At 43.6% G+C, this 17,198-nt stretch overlaps 1 protein-coding gene across 1 annotated transcript in view; it reads left to right on the top strand.

The window, feature by feature from the left end:
- LOC309551713 (proton channel OTOP1-like) overlaps window positions 1-17,198 on the top strand; it is a 63,841-nt gene that overhangs the window by 9,066 nt on the left and 37,577 nt on the right. Inside the window, exon 3 of the mRNA XM_082252398.1 lies at window positions 4,229-4,365. Coding sequence (XP_082108524.1) covers window positions 4,229-4,365 — 137 coding nt within the window. The remainder of the gene's footprint in view (window positions 1-4,228; window positions 4,366-17,198) is intronic.

The following is a 17,198-nucleotide window of genomic DNA, read 5'->3' as shown; positions in this document are numbered from 1 at the left end:
GAGCTCGCTTCTGCTCCAGCATCCTTTGCAGCATATGTAGCATTGAGTTCCATCATGTTGGAACAGCCTGTATCAAGTTGTTTTTGGGTAGGCCAAGGTCTTCCTGAATGCACCTCAGTCACTGCTTGGTAAGGATTGAATGGTGGAAATGGCCTGCACACTTCTTCAGCATGCTAATTATGTCAAGCAAAGCTTTCTGCTTTGACAGACCATCATTTACCACAAGTTGGAGGGTGTGTGCCATGCAACTGAGGTCTGACACTTCAGCAAGTCTCATTCCTTTTACCATGTTCGCTCCGCTGTCTCGAAGCACAAGCATCACTCGGTCTTTGGAGATTCCCTATTCTTCTAGCATGCCTAGAAACATTTCTTTTATGTACTCCCCAGTGTGGGATCCTTGCATCACTTTTGTATTCAACACCACATGCCTTCTTGCCCATCCGCTGTCAATGTAGTGGCATGTAAGACTCATTAATTATTCTGTTTGGCCTGACAAGCAGTCAGTCGTGAATGAGAGTGAGTTGCCAGCATTCTCTGGTTTCAGCATAGCCTTTACTTTCTCAACGACCTTTTGGTGAATCTTTGCCAGCATTTGATTTGATAAAACTTGTCACTCTTCAGTGTGTACCTTGGCTCAACTATGGACATCAACCGCTTAAATCCACAGTCAGACACCATTGTATATGGCTGGTTATCAGTGACCATCATCTCTGTGATTACTCTGTCCAGTAGGGATCCTCCATCCGATTTTAGCCACCTGTTTTTTTTCTGAAACATATCGGTTATTGTTGCCTGGGATAGTGATGTTTCACCTTGTGATTCATTTTCTTTTTTCTGTCCTGCATGAAACAGTTTAACATGATGAACTCTTAGATGTGTCCAAGGATTTGATGTATTTTTGGTTTTTGCAGTTATTGATCCCATGCTTACATTGTTTTTGCAGGTCTTGCACAGTGCTGCTGATTTTCCTGGAGATGGAGATGAAAAATAGTCCCACACAACACTTTAAATTTTTCGATCTGTATCCATCTCCATTGACATTTGAAAGACACTACTACTGAAATTGAATATTAGGCTTAAAAAAAATGTCTGGCACCCTGTGGTGATGAGTGGCTGGCACCCTTTGGGGGTTGGCTGGCTGGCTGTGGCTGGCATCCTGTGGTGGGTGGGTGGGTGGCTGGCACCCTTTGGTTGCTGGCTGGCTGGCACCCTGTGGTGGGTGGGTGGCTGGCTGGCACCCTTTAGTGGCTGGCTGGCACCCTGTGGTGGGTGGCTGGCTGGCACCCTTTGGTGGCTGGCTGGCTGGCACCCTGTGGTGGGTGGTTGGCTGGCACCCTTTGGTGGGTGACTGGCTGGCACCCTGTTGTGGGTGGCTGGCTGGCACCCTGTGGTGAGTGGCTGGCTGGCACCCTTTGGTGGGTGGCTGGCTGGCACCCTTTGGTGGCTGACTGGCACCCTGTGGTGGGTGGCTGGCTGGCACCCTGTGGTGGGTGGCTGGCTGGCACCCTTTGGTGGCTAACTGGCACCCTGTGGTGGGTGGCTGGCTGGCTGCCCTTTGTGGCTGGCTGGCACCCTGTGTTGGGTGGATGGCTGGCACCCTGTGGTGGGTGGCTGGCTGGCACCCTTTGGCGGCTGGGTGGCTGGTTGGCACCCTTTGGTGGCTGGCTAGCTGGCTCCCTGTGGTGGGTGGCTGGCTGGCTGGCACCCTTTGGTGGCTGGCACCCTGTGGTGGGTGGCTGGCTGGCTGGCACCCTGTGATGGGTGGCTGGCACCCTGTGTGGTGGGTAGCTGGCTGGTACAGCCCCAGGGCCTATGGCTGGCTAGCTGGTACAGTCAGGCAGGGCCTGTGGCTGGCTGGCTGGTACAGGGCTACACTACAGGCCTGTATGTGGCCGCGGCAGGCAGGCAGCTGTGTTAAACTGTGCACTGTGTAGTCTGTGACTGTCACTAAATGAGCAAGAATCACACACTGACCGGCCGACTCCAGAGTCCAGAGACTCTTCTGGCCTGTCCGCAGCGGCTGTGTTTTCTGTTAAACACACTGACTGTTGTGCATGCATCCGATAGTGGCCGAAGCTGTCCCAGAGTGCGCAGAGGCGCGTGGCTCAACATGCACGATGACGTCGCGGCAATATCGGCAATATCAGTAATTCAGAGGCCAATTCCGATATATCGGGTAAAGTGCATATCGGCCCTTGATATATCGGCTTTGCCAATAATCGGTCGATCTCTAGTATGAAATGCTTCTGAGATCATTCAGAATTTATTGACAGGTCCATTGGACTTGCAGTTGACCTCCTTTTGACCTGCATTTGAGAAAAAAAGGGAAAAGTTTTCCCTTGTGGCTCTGGTCCAGACACCCCAGGAGGTAGTGACAGGAAGTGCAAGGCACAAAATGGCATGATTACCAAATGTTCAGTTCACTAGTAGCTTCTCCTGTTCAAGTGGTCAGCAGGGTAACTCTCTAGCTGGGAGATGGAGGTCTCAGAGGGATCACAGAGAAACACTGAAAAGGAGCAGGTCAGGTAGCAGCCGGTGGGATGCTGACACCTGCAGTAGTCAAAGATTATGCAAGATAGGACCAGCAAAGAGTAACTGAATAGTAGCAGTGTCAAGGTCAAGGGCAAAGCCAAGGTCACACACAGAAGATCAGTAGGATGTAGATAAGAGAGACAAGGTTGGAAGCCAGATCAAAGTCATACAAGGGTGGTAAGCAGGATTGGAGATAATGTAGTGGCCAGGACCCAAAGCCAAGTTATCCACTTGCCAACCACGCACTGTAGATTTACTGCTACAGTGCAGGCCATCTGCGCAGAATCAGGTATATACAGTGGATATAAAAGTTTACACACCCCCATTAAAATGTCAGGTTTCTGTGATGTAAAAAAATGAGACAAAGATAAATCATTTCAGAACTTTTTCCACTGTTAATGTGACCTATGAACTGTACAACTCAATTGAAAAACAAACTGAAATCTTTTAGGGGGGAAGTAAAAAAAAAAAAAAAAAACAACTAAAATAATGTGGTTGCATAAGTGTGCACACCCTCTTATAACTGGGGATGTAGCTGTGTTTAGAATTTGGCAATCACATTCAGGCCCCGTTCACACTGGGGCGACGCTACTTTGCCGGGCGACTTCATAACATTGAAGTCTATGCAGGTCGCTCCGGGTCGCCCCAAAGAAGCTCCGGACCCTTTTTCTAAGTCGGAGCGACTTGTGTCACTCCTATTAGAACGGGTCCGCAGCTTCTCTATGGAAGGCGACCTACGGCGACCTGTCAGGCGACCAGGTCGCCTGACAGGTCGCCCCCGTGTGAACGGGGGCTAAAACTCATGTTAAATAGGAGTCAGTACACACCTGCCATCATTTAAAATGCCTCTGATTAACCCCAAATAAAGTTCAGCTGTTCTAGTAGGTATTTCGTGACATTTTCTTAGTCGCATCCTACAGCAAAAGCTTTGGTTCGCAGAGAGTTTCCAAAGCATCAGAGGGATCTCATTGTTAAAAGTTCTAAGTCAGGAGAAGGGTACAAAAGAATTTCCTGTGTTCCATTAGATATATCATGGAACACAGTGAAGACAGTCATCATCAAGTGGAGAAAATATGGCACAACACGAAAGTGGAGTTACCCGTTTAAGTAGAATGAAACCCTCTTATCCTTTACAGCCAAGGAAGCTGCTTCAGTTTGATAGGCAACTGCCATGGTGCTGCACATTTGTTGGTTTGACACTTTGGTAGAGGACACAAGAAAATGTGACAGTTAGCAATCCCGGCATTCCAGGAATGTAACTGTTTTTTAAAAACCATTAAATCAATGGGTTTATTTCCACTTTATGATTTACTGCTGGGGCTCTGGGCTTCAGTAAAATGGCGGCCTCCAACAAAAAGAAACCGCAGCAATGCTGGAGGCAATTTACAGCGCACACTAAGTTTGGTAGCATTATTGTGTAATGTATACTTTCTAAAGAACATTATTTTTATCAAGTTGTTATGGGTAAAGTTCCACGTTAACTAAATCTGCAATTCATTGAACCACTCACTGAGTAAGATATAACAGAAAAAAAGTTTTGCCTTCAGAAAAACCTCACCTTTTTCTTTTTTTTTTTTTTAAGTAAATACATGACTGTATAAAATAGGGGTCCTTTTTATTTGCCTACAATTCTGCTTTAATATTTGAATGACATGCATTGAGATATAAATCCAACTATTTTTTTTTTCAATTGCAGGTGGTATCACACTATTTGCAGTTATTACTCTTATCTTGGATTCATTCAAAATTGGCTACTACATTGGGTACTCTGAATGTTTATCTATAACAGAGGGGATATTTCCAGTGACTCACACCATCCACACACTTTTACAGGTAGGAGGATTCCTATATTTATACCATTTCACACTAAAACCTGCAAGAAGTATGTGAAAATTTCTGTGTAGGTATCCTTTTTAGGGCTCAGGCACACGGCATCTCAAAGAAGCTCAAAGAAGCTCAAAGAAGCTGCTCCTACAGGCTTTTGAGCTTTCTTGAGCTCTCATTTTTTCTGCCTGTAAACTCCCCTTTATGAGCAGAAAAGACACCCAACTACCCAAAAACATGTGAAAAAACTTGAAAAAGCTCAAAGAAGCTTAATAAAAATGTGCAACATAGCACAAGCCTCTTCAAGCTTTTAGGCAGAGAAATAAAAGCTCAAATGCCTGTAAAACCAGCTTTTTTTTTCAGCTGCAGTGTGCATGAGCCCTTAATCTTCACAGAATCGTGTCTGATTGTATCTAAGCCACACAATGAATTGCCGATTGTTCTTGTAACTGAACCTTAATTGTTAGGTAGGCTATAGTCCCATGACATTGTCCTGTCATTAGGCTTTTTATCTACACATTATTACTGCCCAGTAGTTGCTTGTACTATGTAATTATTTGCCCCAAATTTATAGTATGGATATAAAGAGACAGCAGAAGGTTTATGTATCTGAGTACTTCTTAATTAGTTCTCATAGCCTAACATACCCATTAACTTTAGATTCTTAGTGCTCAATCTGCAGGTTTTTGGCTCTTGCTGTGTGTCTCTTGGACCTAGTGATGCCAACCTGCTGTGGCAAAATAAGGGAAAGAGTGTGCAGTGCCAGGTGGGGACCACTGCGCCAAATAGTATTTTATAGGCTGAAGAACATCTTCACTGGAAGATGATGTCACCCTTTCCTATGTTCTACAGGGGAGCCCCCCTCACAACAGAAAAAGTATGAGAAAGCAAAATATGAATTTATGAATTCACATATTTTTATTGTATGAGTATAAACTTTTTTGCATGCCTAGTGCCTGCTATGTATATCTGTTGATCAACCTTGTAGTCATGTAATCCTGATATACCTGCAAAGTAGATCAACAGACATATATAGGCACCAGGCAGGTGACACATCTGTCCAGCCCATGCAGTGCTAGGTGTGTGTCATTGAGATATGTAGGTCTCCTCCACTCACCAATGTTACCACTGTCTCCCCCGGCACCTATAATCTGAGCGATAGCTCCAGTGCTGCATGTGGAAAGTGGACAGAGGGGCTTCCTGACAGTCCAAAACCCAGCTTCTAGGACATTGACCCCAGCACAGGGGGGCACCTCTACACTCCTTTTCCAACACTGCTAACCCCTGCACCCCTGCCACCCTCTTTCAAAACTGCTCACTTTTACACTCTTTGCCACCCTCTTCCAACGTTGCTCATCTCTGCACCCCTTGTAACCCTTCTTCCAACACTGTTCACTTCTGCTCCCATCATTCTCTTCTAACACTGTTCACTTTTGCATCCCCTGCCTCCTTTTTCCAACACTGCTCACCTCTGCATCCCCTGTCACCCTCTTCCAACATTGCTCATCTCTGCATCCCCTGCATATTGAACCAATAAGGGACACAGCATTTCAGGATAAAAAGCAGGATATTCTCATATAGTATATACACATGTGAGAAATCTATTTGGACCCCAGCATTCGATAATAGTAACACTGATTTACAAAAGGGCTGTAATGGCAGTGATCTCTAGCAGTCTCATGTAACATATTGAAAAAATATATGAAATTACTTCCCGCAGAAACTACCTCTTGTGGTAGAGAATTCCACAATCTTGTAGCCCTAACAGTAAAGAACCCCCTGCGTTGCCTGAGGTTAAAACGCTTCTCCTCTAATCGCATTGTATGTCCTCACGTCCTCATGCAATCCTTGCGACTGAATAGCTTTTTTTCCATGCCGAGATCACCATTGAGGTATTTGTAAATTGCTATCATGTCCCCTCTCAGGCGTCTCTTCTCCAGGGAGAATAAATTAAGCAATTGTAGACGCTCTTCATAATTAAGGTCCTCCAATCCCCTAATTAGTTTAGTTGCCCTTCTCTGGACTCTCTCCAGCTTTAACACATCCCTCCTGAGGACTGGCGACCAGAACTGGACAGAATACTCAAGATGCGGTCGGACCAGAGTTTTATAAAGTGGTAGGATTATAGTTTTATCTCTGGAATGCATCCCCTTCTTTATGCATGCTAATATTCTGCCGGCTTTGGCAGCTGCCCCTTGACATTGCATGCTATTGCCTAGTCTATCCTCTACCAAGGCTCCAACCTAAAGTGTATTGTGCTTTTATGTTTTTAGTCCCTAAGTGAAAAACTTTACACTTCTTCACATTAAACCTCATTTGTCATGTCGTTGCCCAATTTTGTGTCATCTGCAAAAACTGCTATAGAACTATTGATTCCGTCCTCAATGCTGTTTATGAATAAATTGAACAAGGTTGGTCCCAGGACTGAGCCTTGGGGGACCCCACTTACCACCCCAGACCAGTCTGAGTATGCGCTATTTATTACCACCCTTTGGACACGCCCTTTTAGCCAGTTCCGTATCCAAGAGCAAACCTTGTGGTCGATGCCTGCAGACCTTATTTTATAAATTAAGCGCCTGTGGGGAACTGTATCAAACGCCTTAGCGAAATCCAGGTACATCACATTCACTGGTCACCCCCTATCTAGCTCACAGCTCACCTCTTCGTAGAATGTTAACAGATTTGTTTGACTAGAACGCCCATTTGTAAACCCGTGCTGATTACTGCTGATGATGTTGTAGTCTTTAGCAAACTCTATGATATAGTCCCTTATCATCCCCTCCAGAAGTTTACATACTATCAATGTCAGGCTGACCGGCCTATAATTTCCCGGGACATGCCTCTGCCCTTTTTTGAATAACGGTATCATGTTAGCTTTCCTCCAATCCTGGTACATTTCCTCTCATAATACTGTCAGCAAAGATCAGGAACAGTGGTCTAGATATAGTTTTACTAAGTTCTTTGAGTACTCTCGGATGTACGCCATCCGGGCCTGGTGATTTATTTGTGTTAACTTTATCCAGCCTTTCCCTGATTTCACCCTCTGTTAGCCATAGCAGCAAGTCCTGTGAATTACTTCCAACCATACAGTCATGGTCAGTGTACCCCTCCTTTTCCTGTGTAAAGACTGAGGAGAAAAAAGCATTAAGCTCGTCACCTACTGGCATGTCACTAGTCCTCATTGCACCCAGTGCTGACGCCAGCAGAAGGTGGCTTAAGCAGCTGCCTTACAGTGCTGGGATGGGGGGTGGTAAATAGATGTCTTCTGTTGTGGTCATTGGTCATAGGATCAGCGATGTCCTAAGAAACTGATGATGGCATGTTCTGTAGAGCACGAAGGGCAGAGCTGCTATGCCTACCAAATCCGTGCCCCCCCCCCCCCCCCCGACTCTGGCTCCAGCTTTTCCTGGCTCCTGTCACAGCAAAGGGAAACCCTTGCTGTGCAGAGGTGCTCTGCTAATCAACTCCGCTCCTCGCTGACTCAAGCTTCAGCTTTAGCTTCCTGGCTCTGGCTCCTGGCACAGCAAGGGGGAACTCCTGCTGTCCAGAACTGCTCTGCCTACAAACTCCGCTCCCCCACTCCAGCTTCAGCTTCCTGGCTCCTGGCAGCTCCTGCCTGGTAAGGACACAGTGACGGGGAAGAGGGGGAGGGGAGGAAGTAAAAAGGGGGTACAGAGAAGGGAACACAGTCATGGAGGACACAGTCATGGAAGACACAGTGATGAGGGCACAGTGATGAAGGACAAAGTGGTGGAGGACAAAGAGATGAAGGCACAGTGACAATGCATATAGTCTATGTGCACCGTTGGTCACTTTCTCACTGAAGTGACCCTCATTGTCAAGTTCTAAAGTTGGGAGGTATACATACCAAACGTATTGGGACGCCTGCCTTTAAAAGCACATGTACTTTAATGGCATCCCAGTCTTAGTCCATAAGGTTCAATATTGAGTTGGCCAACCCTTTGCAGCTATAACAGCTTCAAATCTTCTAGGAAGGCTGTCCACAAGGTTTAGGAGTGTGTCTATAGGAATGTTTGACATTTCTTTCAGGAGCCTATTTGTGATGTCAGCACTGATGTGGACGAGAAGGTCTGGCTCACAGTCTCTGCTCCAATTCATACCAAAGGTATTCTATCCAGGACTCTGTACAGGCCAGTCAAGTTCCTCCAACCCAGACTCGCTCATCCATGTCTTTATGGAACTTTCTTTGTGCACTGGTCTTAATCATTTCAGGGATTGGGCTTTGCCTCTTAGTTCCAGTGAAGGGAATTCCTTAAGGCGTCAGCATACCAAGACATTTTGGACAATTTCATGTTCCCAACTTCGTGGGAACAGTTTGGGGATGGCCCCTTCCTGTTCCAACATGACTGCACACCAGTGCACAAAGCAAGGTCCATAAAGACATGGATGAGCCAGTATGGGGTGGAGGAACTTGATTGGCCTGCACTCTAACCTCAACTTGATAGAACACCCTTGGGATGAGTTCGAGTGGAGACTGCAAGTTAGGCCTTTTCGTCCACATCAGTGCCTGACCTCAAAAACGGGCTTCTGAAAGAATAGTCAAACATTCCCATAGACACACTCCTAAAACTTGTGGACAGCCTTCCTAGAATAGTTGACTCTGTTATAGTTGCAAAGGGTGGGCCAACTCAATAGTGAACCCTCCGGTCTAAAACTGGGAATGGTATTAAAGTTCATGTGCGTTTAAAGGCAGGTTCCAATACTTCTGGTAATATAGTATACATGAAGGCGGTTCTTTAAAGCTGGCCATACAATCTGATTGTTCAATCTCTTTACAATAATGCTTAGATTTACAAGTGTCATTTATATGTGACAAATAAAGTGATGTCCTACCTAAGTGATGTCAATTTGACATGTTCACCTTGGCTCTAGATGACCTTGTTCCGGTATTGCATTTAGGAGACATTTCTTTGGAAGTGCCCCATTCCCATTGTGGATTTAGCCATTTATAATCTTAACAAGACTTTGACTGTGCCTGTTAGGACATTTCAATGTTTAATAATCCTGTGGCTAAAATACAGGAAGCCCTTTCCAAGGCACAATTCCCCCTAGCAGGCCCTGCCCTGCAACCTGACGCTTCTGTAATTTCCATCTTGCATAAATCCTGGGTTTAGGGTCCAAGGACATGTCTAGAGATCCCAGATCAATCTTTAGTGGTCCTCTGTTTTCCAGCAATTGGAACTTATGCATGTTGATCTGCACTACTGTGTTGATGGGCATGCGGTTATCATATGCCTAATACCTAGAATGCATCTCTGTGCAATGCAGAGGACCCTTTGGGTCAAATACTAGTTTGCAGAATATCAGTGCACAAACACTTATTATGTAATTATAAAACTATGATTTTTAAGTATATTCAGGGATTAAGAGGGGACTCTAGACTGCTATACTGAATATGGATATATGAATATGTAATATAAAAGTCTTTAAGAGTCCTCAATATGTTCTCATATCTCGACAATGGCAAGTGCCTTTTTGGTGGACAACCTTACCAAGGTAGACAACCTTACCAAGGTAGTCATAGGAAGAGAAGTGTACTGTTTTGACCCAGCAAAAGAAGGGAAAAACCTCAGACGGGAAAACATTTTACCTCTGTAGCTAGGCAGAGTTCCTTTTGGTTCTTACAGTTATCTAGAGCCTGGGCCAAGCCAGGTTTCATCACAGGCCTTGCACTGTAAAATCTTCCATCCAGCAAACAAGTCGTCCTTGCAATAACAAGACGCACCCACTCCTTAATGTGAAGGGACGTCAGTTAGCCTTTGCTACCACCTGGGCTGAACATATGTTGGATACATGATTGAAGGACATGGTGTCCTGGGGCTACAAACCAAAGGTTCAAGCTCTACCTCCATCCAACTTTGTTTTGTGGATCTGCCAACATCCTCAAAAGATAACCAGACCTCCATGCTGGTTTGATACAACTTCCCTTTCTGTGAGTCACAGCCATCTTCCCGAAAAAAGCAAGATTTCAGGGTTTCTATTTGAACTTGTCCCTGAAGCAAAGGGGCTCAAAGGGGCTAAAGGAGCTCAATGTCTTTATTTAGCTGTGAACACTCCACTTGGAATCTATCCAGTCAGACATTGCTTTCCTCCTTCCAGGGAACTTTCTGGCCTCCGTGGACATGAAGGCTGTCTATTTGCATATCCCATCTTTTCAGTACATCAACCCTACCTGCATTTTGCTGAGGAAATGCATCCCAACCATTTCATTGCCCTTCCCTCTGTACACTGTACTTCAAGCCTTCACTAAGGTGCTAGTCCCTGTATGTGCGCTGCTTTGTTCACAGGGCATACCCATAATGGGATACTTTAACCTCCCTGGCGGTATGATTCTTTCCGATTTTAGGTGCTGAAAGCGGTACCATTATTTTGCATGTAATTCTTAAGAATGAGCAGCCCAAACCAACTATTTACATATGATTTTTTTTTTTTTTACTGTGCGTTCTTTTTTATAACATCTTGGGTATGATAAAGTTTGAAACACAAAATCATAAATTATAATATAATAAATAACTATAAATAAGTTAAAGTATATATATATATATATATATATACATAAAAAGTACAGTAAAACTGCAGGAAAGGGCACTGGGGGGTAAACTAATGTGAATTTATTTTATTTTGTATCAGTGTGTTTGGGTGTTTTACTGTTTGAATTTGCCGCCGGTTCCACCCCCCTGCGAGCGACACGTCGCAGGAGACGGAAGCCAGGGCACGCAGAGCATCGGGAGGAAGATCCGCCGCCGCACACCACTGGGATATATCGTTTGATCCCGGGGACAAGGTGAGCACCCTTTCTTACAGGATCCAGCGATCTTCCTAGCGATACCCCGAGTGTGGCTCGGGGTTACCGCTTTTGGCACTGAAATTTAACCCCGAGCCACACTCGGGAATACTGCTAGGAAGATTAACAAGCTTCTCCTGAGGGAACAGTCAGCACAGTGATTGTCTGCCAATGTCCATCAAACTGTTCAGACTCTGCAGAGGTTCAGTCTGGTCCTGGACCTTCATAATTCAGCACTGGAACCAACTCTTTGCTTGGAGTATATAGGTCTCTTTCTAGATATGGCTCAGTCCAGAGTTTCTCTCCTGCCTCTCCATTCCCAGGTTTGAACTCTGCATCCCAAGAGCTGACTAACTCTCTATCTACGCATGAATGTTTTGGGCTTGATGGTTGTCCTTCTCAAGGTGATTCCATGTGCCTAATTCCACGCTAGACTACTGCAACTATCATTTTGGGCTGGGTGGACCCAGTAGGCACATTCACTAGACAATCATGTTCTTTTGATGCCCAGTACCAGGTTATCCATGGCCCAGTGGTTCACGAATTCCAGCTTTGAAATCCTTCTTTCTGTGGGCCTAGAAGGTTCTCATGATTAATGCCAGCCTAACAGGCTGGGGAGGAGTCCTGGACACCCTTTCAAGGGGAGAGACTTTGCTGCCGGAAGAAGATTATCTCACAATAAATGTACAAGAACGCAGAGCAATTTGGATATCACTTCATCATTGGACCTCTCAACTGAGAAGTTATCCAAAATGCATTCAGTCAGAAAACACCACAGCAGGCATGTGCCAACTGTCCACCAAGCACATTCCTGTTATTCCTCCACTCCTAAAGGCTAGACAATATCTTCTCACCAGGTCTACTATTGCACCTGAAAAGTGTACTTCGCATAGTCTGAGGCAAGGAATTTCTTTCCCAGGAGGTACTCCGAGGTATTCCGTGGGACACATCCTAGCCTTTCTCAGGTCTGGTCTGGATCAACATTTTGCTTAGGTACTATTAAAATTAGATCTTGGCCCTCTTGATTCATTTCAAAGATTACTTTCCTCTTCTTCTTCATTGAAAGACATTGTCCAGGGTGTAATTCACATAGCTCCACTTTTACATCCACCACTGATACCATGGGGTCTCAACCTATCTCTGACAGCTCTTTAAAGGCTGCCCATTGAACATATTATAGGGAGAGCCAGCTGGCAGATTTATCTCTTACATAGCCTTTTCTGGTGCTTCACAGGGAGAAAGTTGTCTTGAGGCCCACAGTCCCCTTTCTCCTTAGGGTGGTTCTCCCTTTCACCTTAACCCAGATATCGTGCTCCACCTCTCTGCCATGTGCCAGTAAATGCTATGGAGATATTTCTAGGTTGTTTGCATGTGGTGTGAGAGCTCTAAGAGTTAAGACTTTTTCAGTGAACTGAACTTTGTCACTCCTGAAGGTCCCTGTTAGGGAAAACCTGCCTCCTGTTGCTTTATTTCTACTTGGCTTAGGCAGCTCAGTATTTAATCCTATAAGTTTAGGACAAGATTCTATCTTTTTCTGTGAAGTGCACTCCACTAGATCAGTCAGTGCCTCTTGGACTTTAGCATCCAGCATTATTTTCTAAGGTTACTTATTGGTGAAGTTTTACCAGATAGTTGTTAAGGCCTCTTCTAATGCCAGCTTCAGGTGTAAAGTCCATTTGGCCAGCTCCTGAGCTGAAAGCTACCCCAGATTTTTCCCTATTGATGAAGGACTTGTTAGCATTTTGTTACTCGGTTGTTCATCTCTCAGTAGAACTGCGTTTTGGACATCCTACTGAACTTGTGTCCCTTTATGCACAACAAGAAAACTATACAATCTTTTTTTTTTTTTTTTTTTTTTTTTTAAGGTACGTAGATCCCACCCCTCTTTTTCTTTAAGATTCACTCTAATTATTCTCATCATGGAGCATGATGGAAGGCATAGTAAGGTTATGTTTGTTTGATAGTGTCTAATCTTCTGTAAGCGACAGTATAACCCGCTTGTCTCAGAATTAATTATTATTAATTATTATTACTATTATAGTTATCAAGTTATATTATTATAATAAAACAATTTAAATCAACATCTATATTCAGACCAGCAGGATTGAGATGATCTAGAGTATAGATCCACTTTGCTTCATTTTTAGAGATTTCTCATATCTGAGCCTCATCACTTTCTGTATAACCTGATCAATGAAGATATATTTGAGCCTCTGTTAATGTTGGCTACCACCCACGCTTGCCTGTATGATATACTATAAACCAAAAGTGCTAAGTGCATGTACAATTACAGTAAATGAATACTAAATAAATAAATAAAAAGTGTTACTATAATTAATACTGTTCTATGTGGGTATATTGAAATTATATATATATATATATATATATATATATATATATATATATATATATATATATATAAGCCTCTGTTGCTATTGGCTACCACCATCACTTGCCTCAATATGATGTGTGTTACAAACCAAAAAGTGCCATGTGCATGTAGCATATATTATCAATCAATTACTGTAAATAAATAAGTGCAAAAATACATACATAAATAAATTAAAATTATTCCTATAATCAATACGGTGCTATGTGAAATAGTCCCAACAACCTCTGGTTGTACAAGTGATATATCACATTAAATGCAGTCTAAAACGTCCATTAGCATTTTGGTGCAAAAATAAAACAGTGTTCCGTGCTAGTTCAAAGTGCAGATGCTAATTATAATCTTCCCCGCCAGCCGCGTTATAGTTAGGCTTCACAAAAAACAAATCCGAAAATGAATGTGAATGGGCCACTCACCAGAAGGTGTTGGTCTTGGCTGCTGTATAGCATCAAGACCAAATAGCGCTTAGGTGGTCACCCCGACCAGGAACGGTATGCAATGTGTCCTTAATAGTCACCCCGACCAGGAACAGCAGTCTGTGTATCGCCTCTCCAGCACCCCTCTTATTGGCAGGGATGGAAAGTAAAGAAGAAAACTCTGGATAGTGCAATACCATAAAAACTTTTATTTCCCATCCATGGGCTAAAAACATCCACAATTGTAGTAAAAAGCAATTAAAAAGCAGTCCTGTGACTAGTCCCACAGTGGAGTTAGAGTGGACGGCGATGTATCTTCCAGCGTGCGTTCCACTCACTCCTTGTCACATTATCACGTGCATTCCACCTGGAACGCACGCCAGAATATACACTGCCATCCACTCTAACTCCGCTGTGTGACTAGTCTTTAACGGTGGAAGGGAGACTGGGGCAGAGCCGCAGAAGGCGGTGGGAGGGAGGGACGTCCCCTCTTGCTTGCTGGGATAACGCCTGAGTGATTACTGAGCTGCATGTTATCTTCTGAAAGCTGGCCGCCTGTTCTAAAAAATGGTACCGCCGGCTGGTTGGATTCAGCTTTGATCGGGTCTTTGATCATGAAACCCTGAAGCAATGTCACTTCTGGTTTACTCAGCTGCAAATACTGTAGCACCGATTTAAAAAAAATGGCAGTATTCAAAAGTGGCTTTTTGAATACTTTGAAGTGCAGTGGAGGGATCTGGAGTTTTTTAGACCCCCGATCCCTCCATAAAGAGTACCTGGCATTGCCTATTACTGTCACAAGCGATGTTGCTTGTGACAGCAATAAAAGGGATCAGATTTTTTATTTTTTTTAAAGTGTTAAGAATAAAAAGAAAAAAATCAAAAAGGGCCCCCGTCCCCGTGAGCACACGCACGAAAGAAAAAAATGCATATGTAAGTGGCGCCTGGAAATGAAAACTATTTTTATATCACACATGTGAGGTATTGCCGCGATCGACAGAGTGAGAGCAATAATTCTAGATAAGACCTCCTCTGTAACTCTAAACTGGTAACAGTTAAAACATTTTAAAGCATCGCCTATGGAGATTTTTAAGTAGTTTGTCGCCATTCCACGAGTTTTAAACTGTAACACGTTCAGTATCTATTTACTCAGCGTGACATCATCTTTCACAATATACAAAAAAATTGGGCTAACTTTACTGTTTAGTTTTTTTTTAAATGCAGTGAAATTAATTTTTTCCCAAAAAATTGCGTTTGAAAGACCGTTGCTAGTTGCTACATCACCCGTTACCAATGAGCCTTGTTCCCAGGAACATGGGCAAGGGGAATATAGACAAGAACATTTGATACCAGACATGGATAAACACTGGGAATTACATCTGCATTGAATTGCATAAAGTGTGTTGGCTGTTCTCGTGAATGAGACAGCACCTGTTTCTAGTGAGTTGTCATTTTAAATATTTGCACAATTAAAGGAGCACCTCACTTTTTATGGACTTTTATCTATGGACTATTTTTTCTGTTGATGGAAGCGCTGCAATTTTGTTTTTTTCTTGAATTAAGGATTGTGTATTTCCTTTATTGCTAGCAGCTAATTCTTTTTGTGGTGTAGTGCTGATCTTTTTTGCTACACTGGGATGCCCCCATAGCTACTCCCTCGGTTTGTAGATAAAAACAATCTCCAAACCAAAAAAAGTTATGATTCTAAGTAAAATCAATCCATTTCAAAATGCCGTTTCTCTTTTTTTCCAACAATGAAGAATTATCTTCCAGTGTTCACTTAACTTTAGCCCCTCGTTTAATGTAATATTTGTATAAAGTGAGGCTACATTCTGTGTAATAATTATATAATTATCACTCTAAGACATGTCATCCAATATTGTAATCAGATGTCTACTATTAATGAAAAAGCTAGTTTTAGTTACAAGGGGTTGCAGATAAGTGTCAATATATTAAAAAAAAATAGTGCAACCATGCAAAAGAAATGACTATTAAATATGGAGACAATCCATAAATAAAAATGGGGGTTTAGTCCCACCATATGGCCATATCGTGCTCAAGCCCACCACTGCGTCAAAGTACCCCATTATCAGTGGGTCCTACACTATCCATAGAAAAGGGGTGAATCCAGCCTCTCCAACCCTTGGAGACAACACTCCTTGCTGGGATGGATGTGCTAATGCACTACAAAGGACTCCTCCTGTATCTACTCGATGGTGGACTCTGATAGAGTACAGGTGTGTGTGGGGGGTGGGATGCTCTACCTCAGAAGTCTGGTCAGACCGAATACATAATAAACAAGCAAAAAATTGGGGGAGCAAACCCTGAACATGTATATCTAAAGCCGGTGCAGCTATGGACCAAGCAACATGTATATTAAAAAAGAATAGCGCAACCATGCAAAAGAAATGACTATTAAATATGGAGACAATCCATAAATAAAAATGGGGGTTTAGCCCCACCATATGGCCATATCGTGCTCAAGCCCACCACTGCGTCAAAGTACCCCATTATCAGTGGGTCCTACACTATCCATAGAAAAGGGGTGAATCCAGCCTCTCCAACCCTTGGAGACAACACTCCTTGCTGGGATGGATGTGCTAATGCACTACAAAGGACTCCTCCTGTATCTACTTGATGGTGGACTCTGATAGAGTACAGGTGTGTGTGGGGGGTGGGATGCTCTACCTCAGAAGTCTGGTCAGACCGAATACATAATAAACAAGCAAAAAATTGGGGGAGCAAACCCTGAACATGTATATCTAAAGCCGGTGCAGCTATGGACCAAGCAACATGTATATTAAAAAAGAATAGCGCAACCATGCAAAAGAAATGACTATTAAATATGGAGACAATCCATAAATAAAAATGGGGGTTTAGTCCCACCATATGGCCATATCGTGCTCAAGCCCACCACTGCGTCAAAGTACCCCATTATCAGTGGGTCCTACACTATCCATAGAAAAGGGGTGAATCCAGCCTCTCCAACCCTTATAGACAACACTCCTTGCTGAGATTCAAATTTGGTAATTTCTTTTGCATGTGTGCGCTATTCTTTTTTAATATACATGTCTTTTGGTTCATAGCTGCACCAGCTTTAGAAATACATGGGTATGCTCCCCCAAATTTTTTGCTTGTTTATTATGTATTTGGTCTGACCAGACTACCGAGGTTGAGCAACCCACCCCACCCCCCACACACACACACACCTGAAAATACTCTATCAGTGTCC

Source organism: Pelophylax lessonae, assembly GCF_965119305.1.
Source record: "Pelophylax lessonae genome assembly, chromosome: 1".
Taxonomy (NCBI): domain Eukaryota; kingdom Metazoa; phylum Chordata; class Amphibia; order Anura; family Ranidae; genus Pelophylax; species Pelophylax lessonae.
This window is presented reverse-complemented; position numbering and strand designations above follow the sequence as displayed.